The following is a 16301-nucleotide window of genomic DNA, read 5'->3' as shown; positions in this document are numbered from 1 at the left end:
ACCCTTAAGGCCCCCTGATCATCAATCGTCGGACCCTAAGTCAGACCCTAAGTCAGACCCTGACGATGTTGAACCGTACTATGAGCATCCAATAACGTACAGCCCATGATTCACTCCCAGTCTAGCCCAATAGTAAGTAATGACACCACTATCCCTCCTCGCACAAATGGGCCAATCCTGTAGGCTAAGTCCGATATCTAACGTGTGCACGCAATCCCGTACTGTATGTATCGGATATTGAGCTTCCGATCAGCATGCTGCATATGCGGCTGCACCAATCCCCATGTACGACTACCTGTTTTGACAAAACTGGGTTAAGCGGATAGGGATCGGCTGGTTGAACCCAGGCTGGTGGGAGAGTAAGCACTTTTATTAGCGTCTTGGTACTGCGTAATTAGCTTAAACCACCTTCACGCACGCGGGATACATCTCTAGTGAAAAGCCTTAGATCCTGAATTGCTGGATTTTTCACAAATACCGCTTCTGTAGATATCATCTCGTGCCATAGGCTCCCGGGGTGCCGCAAAATGATGCATATAGCTTTGTCTTGGCAATCATCTCCCACAGCTTAATTAATTTGAATATGCGTCAGGGGAATAATCTTTTCACCCGACTTTAGCTCTCTGGTTCTAACCTATATAAGTAGATTAACCTCTCCTTTATCGCTTCTCCTCCTGGAACCTAACACCACATTACTCAACAAATAACTGTGTCGTTTCTGATCTATTGAATTAAGGAAAAGAAATCGCAGACAAGATGGTTGATGTATTTAACGTGCAAATTTTTTTTGTGGTCTTCAGAGAATCCTTAGAAGCCGTTATCGTGGTTTCGGTTCTTCTCGCCTTCTTAAAGCAGGGTCTTGGGGGCGCTTCTGATGACCCAGTCATTTACAAACGACTCAGAAAGCAGGTCTGGGTCGGGGCGGCCGCTGGTTTAGCGGTTTGTTTGTGCATCGGTGGTGCCTTCATAGGTGTTTTCTACGGGTTGCTGAACGATATCTGGGGGAAGTCTGAAGATTTATGGGAAGGTATCTTCTGTATTATCGCCACGGTTTTGATTTCCCTCATGGGGATTGCTATGTTGAGAATCAACAAGATGCAAGAGAAGTGGAGAGTCAAGTTGGCTAAAGCTTTGTTGGAGCCTCCTGCCGCTAGAAAGGACAGATGGAAGATTGGATATTTGACTAAGAAGTACTGTATGTTCATCTTGCCGTTCATCACCACTTTGAGAGAAGGGTTGGAAGCGGTTGTTTTTGTTGGTGGTGTTGGTATCGGATCCCCGGCCACCTCTTTCCCTCTTCCTGTCGTTTGTGGTTTGATCGCCGGTATCTTGGTGGGCGGTGTGTTGTACTATGGTGGCTCCACCATTGGTATGCAGGTTTTCTTGGTTGTCTCTACTTGTATTCTTTACTTGATTTCTGCCGGTTTGTTCTCCCGTGGTGTCTGGTACTTTGAGACTTACACCTATAACAAGAAAACCGGTGGCGATGCATCCGAAAACGGCTCGGGTCCAGGTACCTATGACATTACCAAGTCTGTCTGGCACGTCAACTGCTGCAACCCCGAAGTGGACAACGGGTGGGATGTGTTTAACGCTCTTTTGGGCTGGCAGAATTCTGCCACCTATGGCTCTGTTATTGCATACAATATCTACTGGTTGTGTTTGATCGTTATTATCCTTTTGATGTTGTTTGAAGAGAAGACTGGTCATTTGCCTTTTACCAAGGGCTTGAGATTAGTTGAACTCAACCCAATGTATCATCTTAAGAACAAGAAGAAGAATGAGTTGACCAAGCAGGAGCAGGATGCTTTGTTTGATCAATTGAAGCAGCACAAGATTGAGGTTAGTGACGAAGTTGACGTCACTCTCCCGAAGAGATCTGCCTCTCTTGAAGTTAACAAGATGTAAGTACACACACACACACACACACACACACACACACACACATACACTCACTCACTCACACTTTTCTCATGTTCACACTTTCTTCGGTATCTCGCTAGGCGAGCTTTAATCACTTAATTTTTACATTTTATCTTCAATTCTGTGCTGCTTGGGTTTCAGCACTTGTAATAGTTCTTAAAATAGTGTCACTGGTGTACTAATATCGTTCCTATCTTATATAGTTCAGGTTTTGCTCATCATATCGACCAGCTCGTAGCGGACTACAGGTCACATCTGTAACCGCAAAGTAGTATTACCCTAAACAAGCATCAACCTTGATCTTTTACACAATTTAGATAATGTATATAACATTCAGCGTTTTGAATGGACCAGAAATTGGAATGCGAAGAGTAATATAGTGGAAGGAGCTTAGCTTGAACGCTGTGGCCTTTCGCAACCCAGTCTAAAAGGATACCACGTCAACGCCAACTGGAGTTATTTGGTGTTTCTTGAACATCGCAAATGTCCTTCAGCTCATCCAAATCACATTCATCCAAATCACATTCATCCAGATCACATTCATCCAGATGGCGTGATACGATTATCCTTATATCCCATAAGAACCCCATCTCTCTTTCCACATATCTAGTCAAGCAGCCAATACCCTTTTAGACAACTGTATTCACTATTACCCATTAAGCACACCACAAGAGCGATGACAATATATAGACTTCCTTCTTGTGGCTATATACCAGTACTGAAAATTTCCCGTAAGCGAACGCTCATAAGCATGACATACGCGCACCAAAGAATAAGTGTAGCCACTTCGGTTTTTACACCCTGTACCAGGTCCACGCTTAAGGTTTGCTGGAAACCATAGAACGTTGGTATATGTAAGTGACAATAAGGTTGGTCCTTGACTGCCACATCAGTCCAGTTCGTGGCCCAACTAATCGGTCCACATTCAACCCTGGTGGCAAAACCCTAGGCCAACCAGCCAAAATAAGATATGTTTTATATTATAAAACTAAAAAGATAAGGCAGAAGAAAAGGATAGGAAGAACAGAAGGAGGATAGAACAGAAAGTAAAAAAAACAATATAAAGACGGGGACCGCCCATTCCATTTGCATGGATGAAAAAGCGAACCACTTTTCCAATTCCTGGAAGGGGTTGCTTTTTTTTTTTTGGATTTTGTTTAATAGACATATGTATTCGAAATTTACTCTTGTTCAGGCTTAGCCTCGGACTTGTCTTCAGCTGGCGCATGAGCAGACTCGTCCTGACCGGACTCAGACATGTCAGAAGTCCACAAGGTCAAGTTGTCACGCAACAATTGCATGATCAAGGTGGAGTCTTTGTAGGATTCTTCAGACAAGGTGTCCAACTCGGCGATGGCATCGTCGAAGGCCTGCTTGGCCAAGTGGCAGGCACGGTCTGGGGAGTTCAAGATTTCGTAGTAAAAGACGGAAAAGTTCAAAGCCAACCCCAAACGGATTGGGTGGGTTGGTGGCAACTCGGTGACAGCAACGTCAGAGGCAGCCTTGTAGGCCTCCAAAGACAAGTCGGCGGCGTCCTTACGCTTCTCAGAGATGGCAAACTCGGCCAAGTATCTGTGGTAGTCACCCTTCATCTTGTAGTAGAAGACCTTGGATTCGCCTGACTGGGCAGATGGGATGAGGTGGTCGGTCAAAACAGACAAGATGTCTTCGCAGATCTTGGACAACTCCGCCTCGATCTTGGAGCGGTAGTCGCGGATCAAAGAGACCTGGGCCTCATTACCCTTGGAGTCTTCCTTCTGCTCGATGGAGGAGACAATTCTCCAGGAGGCACGGCGGGCACCAATAACGTTCTTGTAGGCAACAGACAACAAGTTACGTTCTTCAACGGAGAGCTCCTGGCCGGAAGAGGCAACGGCCTTCATGTTTTCGACCATTTCTTCGTAACGTTCGGCTTGCTCGGCGAGCTTAGCCAAATAGACGGAATCTTCGCGGGAGGTGGACATTATGGCTATCTAGAGGGGTTAGTCTTGAACCGTGGAAGTGATTGACAACGGCGCGGCGCTACTTTTATCCACGAGTACCTTCCAAGCACGTGGAATACGAGAATTGACAGCGTTCAAATCGCCAGGGCATTGGGTTTCACGATGCGATGACGAAAGGACAAAGTGGCGTTGTTGTCGGCAGGTCCCTCAGTGGCGTATTAGCCGCCCAATCTTATTGGACAGATTTGCCATCCAACCATTTTAAGTAGGACTAGCCACCCTCCCCCAATCACAAGAACAGTGAGAGTAAGCAGTTTAATGGGTTGGGTAGGCTCTGGTGGCTTTCTTGGTTGCTTTCGATCCGCCGTAGCCGCCCAGCAGCCGTGCAATTATCAATCAATCAAGCAAAATATACATACAGATGGATGCGGAAAAAAATACTGAGGATTTCTTTTAGGGGAGAGAGAGAAGGAGTCTGGGTTTGTAGATATACAGTCTCTTTACAGTGTGTTTTGCCTACGTGTAGCGAGAATTCGAATCGGGGCAAGACGATAAACATCTTCGAAGTTAGCGGTTTTCGAAGGGGGGAAATGGGCCGGCGACGACCTTTTTCGACGTTTCGGTGCAGGACATAGCTGCTGCACGCGGGATATTAATAGCAAACTGGAGGCGTAGTTGCTGGCAGTGCCGGTCGTGTGGGCGCCAACGCTAGATCTTGCTTTTCTATATCGCTGTATTAGGCAATTGGAAATCAATGGAAAGCCGTCGGACAAGGTGCAGGATTAAAAAGAAAGAAATATCTCCACGTCCATGCAGCACATGGCGACAGTGGAGTTGCGAGCCCCGATACTCCAATAAGACGGGGCTTATAGAGCTTGCCACACCTTGGAGTATCGGGGCTATTTCCGCCAGGCTCCATCTGAAATCGGGGTGCAACAGATGAAACTACGTTTTACAAGACTTGTCTGGTCATTCCAGCTTACCACGGTTCACCCGGCCCGGCAAAGTAGCGCGCTAGTGCGCCTCCATGCAGCAAGCCAACGCGTTTTCTAACCATTGGTGATCGGCGGGGGTTGCGAAACGGAGGGCACATGGCCTTAATTCTGCGGAATCTAGCATTCAGCCAAGCTTAAGGAGCCTTGATTTGGAATTATAAAATCCGTTGGCCTCAGTTTATACGCAAACTACCGGTCAGCCGTTACAGAGTCTTTTACCAGGTCTGCGTCTGGCAGGGTATACGCGGGGTGATACATCTCTAAAATAGGTCTCCGGCAGTATCTTAACGACCCGCGAACTGGGGAGACTAGACGGAAGCGGGAACGGTAATACGCCTTGAAGTGCATAGATACTTGCCGTAGTTTCCGTAGGCACGGTAACAGTCTCTTTAAGCTCGTATTTTTTTTTGGCGTGAACCATTGAGAAAGCATCTTGTTTGAAGTCGATGGACCCCGGTACCCAGCTGGAAGCCTAGGACTTCCCATCTAGGTTTAACGGGATGTCTTGGCTGCTTACGGCGAGGTGCATAATACATCGGGCCCCTCGTATATGGCACCTCATACCGTCCAATAAGAAGAATTGTTCATCTGACAAATGATAAAACGGCATTGGTTGGAATCGGCATCCTCATTTGTATTTTCATGCAAGTGCCAAGTCCATCACCGTATAGTACGGTTTTCTAGGCCCTACTGGCTGGTAAATGTTGGGTATCTCACGATGGGATGGAGCTGAGAAAGATCCGGGGCTTGCTAACATTATTTAGATAATTAGGATAAAAATTAAACAGCGGAAAGAGTTTCTTGAGGCTACCAGCTCTGGGGATGCAATGATACAACCCATGCCGGGTGGTGAACCCGCCTGCCTGTACGTAATGAACGGACAATCGGGACGGAGCTTGGCAAAACGGTAGATCATGATATGGGGATGTTTTGTACCATGCTTGTATTGATAAGTTCGGTCCAGTAAACGTGGAAATTATAAATTTTGTGGAGTGATTTGATCCATACCGTTGGAAGTAACTCGGCATCTCTCTGGTCTGCCTGTAGAGGCTTCTTTCAGGTTTTGTAAGGACGCAATAAGGGTTCTGAAGGCAGAATCCGAGGAATCAGGTTGGAGGATTTGAAGCTATGGGTTTATGGAAACTTCACGACCTTTTATGGGTTCCACCCTTGCAGTTGGATATTGATGTTTTCTCCCCTTGCATCTTTGTTTGCACCTATACTAGAATCAGACAAGCTAATCTTCCGGTGACGACCACTAGTGACAGGCTTTAGCTATACCTGATTATAAAACGATTGTATTCGTTGCTGCTGAACCAGAGTCTTTTGAATATGGCTAGGCTCCTACTCCACCTCTAATCGCAGTTCAGACTCACCTTGCAGCCGTCCGGCTCGGATCTTATAAAGATTATCTCGCAACGTTAGATCACAAGTCACCATGACAGCTCGTAGAATAGAATCCTATTTGTCAGTTTCTACAGGCTTACGTTAGTTATTGCAGCTCTACACGCCACTAGAATGCAAAAATTAACAGGTTGCTAGTCCATATTGTACACAGAAAGAGATCGAAAAAGGCGCTTGGCATGATAAAAGTACAGTGGTTGAAATTAGTCCAAGTCCATGGACTCGGTGGCAGTCTTCTGGAGCTTGAACGGCTGGCACTCGCGGACCTTGATGCCAAATCTGCCCTGGGTCAATTGCATCAACTGGGAGACGGTCTGGGCCAACTCACCGTTCAACTGAAGGTCAGAGTGGACCCAAGACGGAACAGAAGTCTTACCACCGGTTAATCTCAAGACTTCCGGTTGACTGGTAGCACCGGTATTGTTCAACACGATGGTGGCCATCTCTCTGGCGACCGGAAGCGCAATCGAGTTCTTCATCAAGGATTTCATTTTCAAGGAGGAAACACCCAATCTTGGCAATGGCAATTCCAAGCCCGGGAGGGTTGGCTTTTCGGCATCGAACCCACGGGCACCGGTAGGGTTCGCGGTATTGAGAATGATCTGCAAGGGCACAAACTTGGCAACCTGGATTGGTCTGGCGGCGACCAAGTGTCTGTTGACTAACTCCGAAAGCCCCAACCTGGCCTGCTGGATGTCGGCGTTGATCGCCTTCATCTGGGCCTCAACATCCTTAGACTCATCGACAGGGAAGTTGGCAGAGGTGTGGGACAACTTAAATGGATACACGGAGCACTCTCTGTCGACCTGGGACAACATCTGTCTGGAGGTTCTGAGGCGCAAATGGTGGGAAAGCGCGTAGTCTCTGACGTAGATGCTTGGCTTGGCGGAGAACGTGGTTTGGTTGTGGTTCTTGCCGGTGAACTGGTCAACGTTCTCCAAGGTTACCAAACCGATTTCCTGGATGTCTCTCAAAGTGGCCATCTTGATGTCAACCATGTAGACCTCACCCGGAATGACGACAAACTCGTCAGTAGGGATGGCAGAGTCGGAGGTGACACCGGAGTTGTGGGTCTTGTCGAACTTGACCATCTCGGAGGAGGCATCAGCGGAGTACTTGGTGGACATGTTCAACAACTTTTCTTCCTGATCGGACTCGGACCACACAACACCCTTGTATTCCTTTTCGGCAACCACACCCTCAGCCTGGCCGGCCAAGAAACGGCGGATTCTTCTGATTCTAGAGCCTGGAACAACCACACAGTTGAAGGACTCCGCAATGCTGTTGACGAGCGTTCTGATGTGGGAACCGGTGACGACGGAGCCAGCGTTGAGCGCGGCTGGAAGTTTTTCTGGGGCCAAAGAGGCACCGACGAGCGCAATCACGGACTCAGTAGCGATATGAGCAGCGCAGACAGCGTCGGCCTTGCCGCCCAACAACGGGCCGGCCGGCTTCACCTGCTGGGTCTCAGCATCGGCCTGGCCCTGTGGGTAAATGACTATGGTGTGGGACACGTTGGCGGTGTACCCATCGATCTGGCACCCCAAGGTGATAGTTACAATGTCACCGGCATTGAAAGTGATGTTGGAGGCCTCGTCTAATTCGGGGGAGAAGCCGGCGACGATCTCGTTGAACTCGATGGTGACTGGCTGGGCAATACCTCTCTCTCTGACGGCCTTGGAGCCCTTCTTGTAGACAGTTTCAAGCGCAGACTTGAGGTAAGAGTCACCCAAGAGACACAATTCCGCAGCGGTGTACGGCTTGTGTGTGCCCAAGTGGTAGGAGTCGCGGATCAAGTTGGTGATGTACACGAGACAGGTCTGCGAGACCTGGCCCGCCAAACGGTACTTGTCCAAGACATCTTCATTCAAGATGTTCTTTTCCTTCAATAAAATGTCGGTATCTTCGTGGGAGACGGCTAATTCCATGGTGCGTGTGTGAAATGTGGTGGAAGAGAGGGTAGATAGGCAGAAACTTGTGTGGTTTAAGTGTAGTGAAAAATTTGGAAAATTCCTGCGGAAAAAAAAATTCTTGCATCGTGCGGCGCGCGCTGGATGAGAAATACCCACAACCGCAGGAGTTGAAGCTAACCTTTGCAGTTGAATGTCTTTTCTTGTGAGCTTGAAGGCTGGGAAACCACGGGAAAAAACTAGTTGGAATTACTTTATTCTGTTTGCGTAGGCGATAAGGCTGATCATTAATTATGAGGGATACACTGCCAATGGGTTGGTTTTGGGGGTATGACAGCCATAAAAGTGATATATCCGGCATATAAAGTATTTATCTCAACTTCTCCACCCTCATTGAGACGGACCTCATCGATACTTTTCTGGAGCAGACATCTATTCTTTTCTGAAGCAGACATCTATTCTTTTCTGAAGCAACCACCATCTATTATTTTCTGACGCAACCACCATCTATTATTTATCCTCGAAAGTGGTATCCTTTGACATGTCTGATCTTCCACATACCCCCTTGGATAGCGAAGTTGAAGCCCGCGAGGCGGCGGTGCAGCGGATCTTGGAGTTGAGAAGCCACCTCGGGTTTTTGTTATATACGGCAAAGGACACCCAGCGGTCCTGCGCGCGTTATGAGGTGGAAAACCAGTATCTCCAGGACTACGTGGGCACCTTGATGACCACTGCTGGAATCAATAAAGCTACATAGGCGCATGAGTGGCGCCAGGTAGCCTGCTCATTGTGGAGGAAACATAATTCCAAAATGCAGTGTCACTGCCTATGGCGGAATTCGGGATTGCTGAGTATATGTATATACACCTGGCTGATAGAGACAAGCAGGCACTTGTATCCTGATGCTATCTAAGATTACTATATAGCTACGAGAATAAATCTATAATATAGCTATTGTATCTCACCTGGCCGAAAATTAATACTGTATCAAGCATATGTGAATCTTGACCGAAATATGCCGTATCAAGCATGTGTGAAGCTTGACTCAAGAAACGTTATAGGGTTATGTTAACCATCCGAAGGTCTAACGCTAAACTACCCTCAGGGCCAGAGCATACCTTAAAAGATGTACGTATAACTTTATTATTGAACTGTACCAAAATCAATAATCTAATAGTATACATTATCGTATCAAACGAGTGAAAGTATGATGGATTTTGGCATCTGTACGTTCGATATACTGGCTATGGATGTGTTATATTATTATGGTTCAATAATTCCGGTAGGCATTTTTTTTTTTGAGCAACTCCACTAATGCATATGCACTATGTCGTTTGGTTCTGTGGCATCTGCAACATGCACCTCATTAAAAACCAAATTATTGCCCATAATGATATATACCATTCTAATAATCTACATCAGTTTACACATACAACCAAATATGAGCCAAACCTTGCGTATGTCTCCGATTGGCATTCAGAATGCCCCAAGGGCCAGTCCAAACGCTAACTCTGCTCCTTCAAGTATGAGTAACAGTAAGGAAAACGTGACGGATAGCGAAAACCGCTTCGAGACCTTGAGACCCCCGCTAAACCATTTGAAGTATGAAATGCCCGGCTCGTTCAAGGGGCCCGCTGGACTTGGATCTCAATCCAACCGGCTGCACCTGGCAGCTTGTAAGTAAAGCATTCAGCTTAAAAATAGACTAATGACTGACCTTTCCTTTTGCAGCGACCGTGAAGCCAGTACTTAGAGACTTGAGTAGGTCACATAACAGCCAGACCTTGGTGCGGTCAGTCGACGAGGTGAAAATCTCCCGACAATCAGATGTTAGCATTCTCGAGATACCACTACGTGAAGACGAAGCTATAGACAGTCTCCGTATTGTGAAGGAAGAATCAAAGATCTTTGAGGCACCCTTTTCCGTCCCAGGTGAAATTCCCCGAAACCTTACAGGACAAGTAACCCCCTCATACCAACTAGGAGAACCAATAGTTCCCTTTGTAACGGTGCACATTGAACCAATGGGGGAGCCATTGGCAAGTAATGGAACCCCCTTGGATTTGAGCAGTGTCGAAAGGCGTGCGGTTGCCGCCTGCGGTCCCTTGTACGATATACCGGAGTATTTTGGGCCCGGAGCAAACGACGAAGCCACCCTTATGGCGATTCTCATGCAAGAAATGGGAATCACGACTGAGGACGATTATTTTGCCAAGCGTAAAGAGAAAGATGAGTCAACGACTAACTTTGGCTACCGATTGAGGTCATTAATTCGAGGGCTCTTCCCCACCAGTGATATGAGAACGGACGATCTTTACCGAAAGTATCCCTGGGCCAAGTACGTCCACATCGATGATACAGACGATGGTGAGCAGCATTTACAGGCCAACAATGATCCACAAAACAGTGAGGAATACTGGATGGACTCTACTCGGGAAAGACACGCAGGGAGGCATGAGAGTAGTGACGGGGTTGAAATGCACCAGTTCCGCTCCAAGTCTAGTTCCGACCCGGCTCAGGCAAGCCATTTGCTGAGAAGCAACACTGTGAATCTGGTTAAAAGGACATATTCAAGTGGGCACAGTTCTCTGTATCCTCAGCCGAGTGGATTCCCGGCGGGCCTATACCAGATAAAGAATAGGCAGTTTTAATTAGCCGTACACTAAAGGTTCTATTTCTCAGGAGGTTTGTAGGATTTGAGAGTTTTCATTAAGACCCAGTCACTAGGATATGTGAGGGAGCACGCATGAGTCCGGTCATTCCAATATCGGATTACGGTAGATATTTTCGAGCCAATCAGGCATAGGGTAGCTACCCACCGCTTCGAGATACTTGTCTCTGCGGACCTCCATGGTTTTGTGCGGTCTCGCCACGTAGTTAGAGTACATGCTAGCCCCTGCCCACGGACCTAACCCCGAAATAGCCGCAACTTCACCTGGTTTCCTACCCCTCATTTCCCGTAAAATTCTCGTTCTCAACCCCGGGATGTTTGCCAATCCACCGGTAAAGACAATACTAGAGGAAAGGGTGGCCCTGACATCGATTGGCAAGGTATCCAAAGCCTCGGAAATGATGTCTAGTAAGCTATGTTCCTCGTCATCTGGGGTTTCAGTTTCGGGGAACATGAACTTTTCAAGTACCAGGTGTCGCAAATGGTTGGGAATGGACACTCCGAGCCGAGTAGAGAACGTTTCAGAGTCTTCAGGCGCTGAAGGCCGTTCACTTCCTAGCTCGTCGCAGTAGCACACCTCTGTAATGAGACTCTCTATTGCACCAAAATCTGACTCTCCCAGTGCGTCTACCATTTCGTAGTGAAGTCTCATCCCGGCCCGATTTGTGCTTTTCAACCCGTTGTGGATGATTCTAAGGTCGTACACCGGCGTAACCGTGAAATTGTGCCAGCCGAGATCCACCACCAACGCATTTCTCGTACCAGCTGCTATACACGAGAGCACCGGTTCCGGGAGATAGACCACCGAGTGAGCGTGTAGTCGATGAAGCAACGCCTCCGTGAGGATGCTCTTCAAGGGTGTGGGAAACAAAACGGGGTCAACCACAATCACCTGGCAGCTCTTGGGATCTACAAGCAACTCATCAGTGTAGATGTCATAGAGCAAGCGTTCCAAGTGCCTGGATATGGCGTCAAAGTAGTTTTGGTGTTGGGAATTGGCCACTGCGAGCATGTCATAACTCCAGAGCCACCGTCGGCGGTGTAAATCGGTACTATGGAGGTGTAAAGGGGTTAGATGGGTACTTTTGATATTCCTCCGGTGGTCTAGCGCGTGGTTACCGCTGCCAGATACGTATATTGTGTTCTGGGTAGGAATCCAGGTCGAATCGGAAGTGGAGCTTTGGATCTCCGGTACTGCCTCGCCCGCAAACCCGGCCCGTATGAAGCGCGATCCAACCAGAAGAACCACCGTGCGTTTCTCGGTCAGCTGTGTAAACGGATGCGACATAGACAAGACTAAGGCGCGTCGATAGAGTAGAGGTGAAAGAAGCTGGGATGAATATAGGGCGCGTCTCATGTTGATTTTATGGCACGTGACTGGCCAAGCTTAGGCCTATGTGAGAATGTATGTTCACGGGTTCCGCTTTTATTTACGAAAATTCTGTAATCTGACATCCAGAAGACTAAAGGTCGATAAATTATTAAATCACGGAATCGGAGTATGTTCCAGGACTTTTATGGGTCCATGGTTAATTACAAGGACAATACCAGAACTACTGACGTTTTTGTATTTTCGCCAAAGAGTTTGAATGAGTTTATAAACAGCAGTCAAGGCATCAGTCAAGGCATCAGTCAAGGCATCAGTCTAGGCATCAGTCTATTGTTAATGGTTGAGTCAATATTAAACTTAAATTCCGGGTAACTTTCTCATTCTAGGAAATTCCCCTTCTCGCTTCCATCAGACTGCTCTCTGTTTCAGTCCCGGACATACACCAGGGAATTAATCTCTGGTTTTATTTCGCCACAATCATGTATATAAATACTATCATCGCCATCTATAAAACTAATACGCTAAAAATAACATCCTCCGTTTTATAAACAGCAACAACTCCTTTTTCCCCGACAAACATGCCTTTCTCGCCTGTCCTTGTCAGACAGAAACTGCCTCCAGGAAATGGAAACCACCATTCGGCCTCCAGGAAGTCAAAATAACCCACCCAGCTTTTTGAGAATATATACTGCTCGGGTCAAGCTCCAATTTTTTTTTTTCCAAAAGCTTGTCCTACAGAAATCCGACATAAGTACGAGCCCGGGGTGCACGGCTGATACCCATCCACCATCTCGGCCTGTACATCAACAACCTCTGAGTCAACCATCACGTCTATACGGTAAATCCTCAGTCCTTTATTTCGACCTGCGGCCAAGAACAAAACGGTGTTTAGGCGTACAAGTTGGCATTTTTGAAACTGGATCAGAACGGGTAAGCCCAGGGTATATCAACACCCCGCCCAGCCGCACCGAGTTTCAGGCTCTGGCGCGTCGGGCTACACGTGACGAAAAAAATTAGCCCCGATCAACATCAATTGACATTGACGTAGAAAAAATAAAAGTGGCTGACACAAAGAGATCTAAACAACATTTCATGACCAAGATGGATAACCTCGACCCCCAGCAGAGGAACATGTTGGAGAGGCCACATGATCAAGGGCAAGTCCACCCCCAACAGCACGGACATGCTCACACCCAACAACACGAACATGCCCACACCCAGCACGGGCATTTCACAGCCCCACAAGCCAAGCAATCCTCACCCTCGGTTCGGGACGACGACGATGACAAGCAAAAGAACAAGCGCATGGCATGTGTCGAGTGCCGCCAGCAAAAGTCCAAGTGTGACGCGCACGAACAGACGCCGCGTCCGTGTACCCGTTGCCAGAAGCGCGGGCTCCCGTGTACCCTCAAATCCGACTACAAGCGCACGTACAAGCGTGCGCGCATCGCGCAGATGGAGAAGGAGTTCCAGGAGTTGCGCAAAACGTTGACCGAAGCGGGTGCGGCAAATCTTCTCCAATCGCTTGCCTCTCCGGGAAATACAAACAACAATGGAGGCGGGTTTAATGTCGGTTATAGCGCCAATGGCACTTCCAATGGCAGTTTCAACCAAGGCACCCCGAACACAACTCACATACATAGTGTTGGGAGCACAGGACGCGCTTCGCCGATGCTCCCGCAGATGCACGTGCCGAGCCCCGGGCCGTATCTTCCGATACCCGCGCACATGTCGCCGGGGATCAGTAGTCCCAGCGCGCGCCATCCGTCGCCAGGGATGCCGCCATTGCGTCAGTTCGGCACACCGGCTGTGGGCTCGCTGCTTGCCGTAGGACAGATACCTCTTGTTCCTGGGCAGATCCCTATAGGTCTTGGGCCGGTCCAAGACCACCGAGGAGGGTTCCAGAATCTGCCGAGCCTCGCCCTCGCCGCAGACATGACGAGTCGCCCCGCCGTGGCAGGGCCACGGCTGGTCCACCCCGCACCCTCCTCCTCCTCTTACACCATCCCCGTCTACGACCTCCCCGACGAGCTTCTCGCCTGTGAGGCCAAAACCATTGGCGATGTCTCCCTCTCTCCCTCCCAAATCGCCGGTCTCTTCCGTGAATACGTCAACAACTACCATCCCATCTTGCCCGTGGTCGACGTCTACAAGGGCCCGGCAAGAACCTATCGCCTCTGTCCCGCGCTCTTCTGGACCGTGATGCTCACAGGTCTCCGTCGCTACGCGGCGCCAGACTCACCGGCGCTCCTCATGAAACTCGTGCCGGTGCTCAAGTCGGTTTTGGCCGAGATCACCATCTCGCCCATCACCCGCTACAACCCCAGCGAAATGGACGAGCCCATTCTCAACGACTCGCTGGTCTACTCCGTCCAGGCGTTTCTCCTTTGGACGTTCTGGCCGCCACTCACCTCTTCTCTCAGCGCCGACACCTCATGGACGACCGTCGGGACGGCCGTCTTCAACGCGATCCGCTTGGGGATCCACCACCCGAGCGGAAATTCGGGCAACTCGTACGACTCGGTGGTCTCAGGCAAGTCCACGCCATCGCTCCTCTCGGGCGAAAACCTCCAGACGTGGATCAGCTGCAACATTGTTTCGCAAATCATTGCCACGGCCTTTGGGTTTCCGGCCTTTGTCTCGTTTGACACATCGGTGTTGCACACGGCGAAGCATCCGCTTCCGGAGAGCTTGAAGCAGATGATGGAGATTGCGCACATGGAGGACCAGGTGGCAAAGACATTAAACTCGGAGAGAACGGACACGCTTGGTATTTTGGACCCGGCGGAGCGGTTGCCGTTGTTGCATGTGTTAGGGAAACAGTTTGACGAGTTAGAGGAGAGGTTGGACGGCGGCGCGGTGCGGGCAGGGCGAGGTAAGGGGCTAAATGCCGGGCCAGATGCCAGGCCAAAGCCAGACCTAGCTGGCACCGGGTCTAGGCTCGATGCGTACCGCAAATTCCAACTCCTCGCCGGCCGCGTCCACCTCCTCTCCTACTACTTCCTCGACACTGCGCGCATCTCCCAGTTCGAGCTCGACCGCGGGCTTGTGCGCGCGTACAACGCCGCGCTCGCACTCATCCAGCACTGTCTGCTCGCGCAACAGCACACCAAGCGCTTTGTCAAGTATCTCCCAGCGGTCTACATCCTCACGATCTGGCAGGCTGCCTGTGTGATTGCCAAACTTTCCCACTCCCCCCTCAGCGACGTGCTTGACCTTGGCTCGGGCAAGGAAATGTTCCTGGCGGCGGTTCGCCTCGCCCTGCGTGCATCTATCCTCAAGCACGACCTCGCCTACCGCTCGTCGGGGATCATGCGCAACATGTGGCAGCTCTTTGGCCTGATGAACGCGCGAAACTTGATGAGCACTGGCTTGACCATCAACGGGAAGATGTCTGCTTCCATCTTTTTCGACTGCTTGTTAATTTTGCGCCAACAGGTGAGCATGACCAAGGGCCGCACGAGCACCAGTGTAGCGCTCATCTCCGACGAGTTCAACAGCTCGTCAGACGAGGAGGCGGTCAATGATGCGGGCCAGCCGGTGAGCTCGCGCAAGCACTCGGTATCGTCGTCGGGCTCAAGCACGAAGCGTCTGCGTCCCGAGAATGACGCGCGGAAGATCATCCTGACAGTGCCGTTGGATCCCCAGCCAATTTTACCCGATACGCGCGCAAGCCAGTCGCCCGGGCTAGGCGAGTCGCCGGGACGGAGCGACGCAAAAGCGCGCATGCGCGCCGCGCGCACGGCCAGCTCAATGAGTCCCGCCAACCACCCCTCGCCACTCGGCTTGCACGAGCCGGTCTACCCGGCCCTGCCACGTGTACAGTTCAACAGCCATGTCAGTACGATCTCCGCCAACTCCTCCACGCAAAACACGCCGAACATGCCTGAAGCTGGTAACGAATCGCCTACAACTGGCCCGTTGGACGGCTCCTGGGATATTGATAGTTGGGACAACGACTTGCTCTGGAAGGATGTTGAGACGGTGATGAACGATTTTGGATTCAATGCCGATGACTTGAACAATCTTTAGGGTTGAACTATATATGATAAGGTTGGGATGTACTATGTATTTGACTGTTTAGCTGCATTTATAAGATGGTATTGGGTTAAAGCTTGGATAGGC

At 49.5% G+C, this 16301-nt stretch overlaps 8 protein-coding genes across 8 annotated transcripts; 4 read left to right on the top strand and 4 right to left on the bottom strand.

The window, feature by feature from the left end:
- The first annotated feature begins 718 nt into the window (after window positions 1-718).
- BABINDRAFT_162471 (FTR1 family protein) lies at window positions 719-2008 on the top strand. Its single transcript, XM_019129369.1, has one exon. The coding sequence runs from the start codon at window positions 757-759 to the stop codon at window positions 1906-1908; it is 1152 nt and encodes a 383-aa protein (XP_018984117.1). The 5' UTR covers window positions 719-756; the 3' UTR covers window positions 1909-2008.
- A 980-nt stretch (window positions 2009-2988) lies between these two features.
- BMH1 (14-3-3 family protein) lies at window positions 2989-4367 on the bottom strand. Its single transcript, XM_019129368.1, has one exon. The coding sequence runs from the start codon at window positions 3885-3887 to the stop codon at window positions 3105-3107; it is 783 nt and encodes a 260-aa protein (XP_018984116.1). The 5' UTR covers window positions 3888-4367; the 3' UTR covers window positions 2989-3104.
- Window positions 4368-4764: 397 nt separating this feature from the next.
- Window positions 4765-5407, bottom strand: BABINDRAFT_162468 (uncharacterized protein). The gene has a single exon (XM_019129367.1). The coding sequence runs from the start codon at window positions 5280-5282 to the stop codon at window positions 5058-5060; it is 225 nt and encodes a 74-aa protein (XP_018984115.1). The 5' UTR covers window positions 5283-5407; the 3' UTR covers window positions 4765-5057.
- Window positions 5408-6349: 942 nt separating this feature from the next.
- ARX1 (putative hydrolase) lies at window positions 6350-8193 on the bottom strand (the record flags this gene model as incomplete). The annotated part of the gene is made up of 2 exons (XM_019131141.1): window positions 6350-6362; window positions 6509-8193. 2 exons carry the CDS (start codon window positions 8191-8193, stop codon window positions 6350-6352), a joined length of 1698 nt encoding a protein of 565 aa, XP_018984114.1.
- A 390-nt stretch (window positions 8194-8583) lies between these two features.
- BABINDRAFT_162466 (uncharacterized protein) lies at window positions 8584-9140 on the top strand. Its single transcript, XM_019129366.1, has one exon. The coding sequence runs from the start codon at window positions 8717-8719 to the stop codon at window positions 8930-8932; it is 216 nt and encodes a 71-aa protein (XP_018984113.1). The 5' UTR covers window positions 8584-8716; the 3' UTR covers window positions 8933-9140.
- A 476-nt stretch (window positions 9141-9616) lies between these two features.
- On the top strand, window positions 9617-10826 carry BABINDRAFT_167969 (uncharacterized protein; the record flags this gene model as incomplete). Its single annotated transcript, XM_019130553.1, has 2 exons — window positions 9617-9851; window positions 9907-10826. 2 exons carry the CDS (start codon window positions 9617-9619, stop codon window positions 10824-10826), a joined length of 1155 nt encoding a protein of 384 aa, XP_018984112.1.
- A 105-nt stretch (window positions 10827-10931) lies between these two features.
- Window positions 10932-12134, bottom strand: BABINDRAFT_9019 (uncharacterized protein; the record flags this gene model as incomplete). The annotated part of the gene is made up of 1 exon (XM_019132901.1): window positions 10932-12134. One exon carries the CDS (start codon window positions 12132-12134, stop codon window positions 10932-10934), a length of 1203 nt encoding a protein of 400 aa, XP_018984111.1.
- A 1293-nt stretch (window positions 12135-13427) lies between these two features.
- On the top strand, window positions 13428-15830 carry LEU3 (leucine-responsive transcriptional regulator; the record flags this gene model as incomplete). Its single annotated transcript, XM_019131383.1, has 3 exons — window positions 13428-13820; window positions 14013-15019; window positions 15083-15830. Coding segments are annotated over 3 exons (2148 nt in total), but the record flags the coding sequence as incomplete, so codon positions are not given.
- Between the last annotated feature and the right edge of the window lie 471 nt (window positions 15831-16301).

This window comes from Babjeviella inositovora (assembly GCF_001661335.1).
Source record: "Babjeviella inositovora NRRL Y-12698 unplaced genomic scaffold BABINscaffold_9, whole genome shotgun sequence".
Lineage (NCBI taxonomy): Eukaryota > Fungi > Ascomycota > Pichiomycetes > Serinales > Babjeviella > Babjeviella inositovora.
The sequence above is the reverse complement of the archived record's forward strand: the minus strand, read 5'-3'. Positions and strand labels throughout refer to the sequence as shown.

Excerpts from the sequence above, each read along its gene's own strand:
- BABINDRAFT_162471 (XM_019129369.1), top strand. The coding sequence starts at position 757 with ATGGTTGATGTATTTAACGTGCAAATTTTTTTTGTGGTCTTCAGAGAA.
- BMH1 (XM_019129368.1), bottom strand. The coding sequence starts at position 3,887 with ATGTCCACCTCCCGCGAAGATTCCGTCTATTTGGCTAAGCTCGCCGAG.
- BABINDRAFT_162468 (XM_019129367.1), bottom strand. The coding sequence starts at position 5,282 with ATGGTTCACGCCAAAAAAAAATACGAGCTTAAAGAGACTGTTACCGTG.
- BABINDRAFT_162466 (XM_019129366.1), top strand. The coding sequence starts at position 8,717 with ATGTCTGATCTTCCACATACCCCCTTGGATAGCGAAGTTGAAGCCCGC.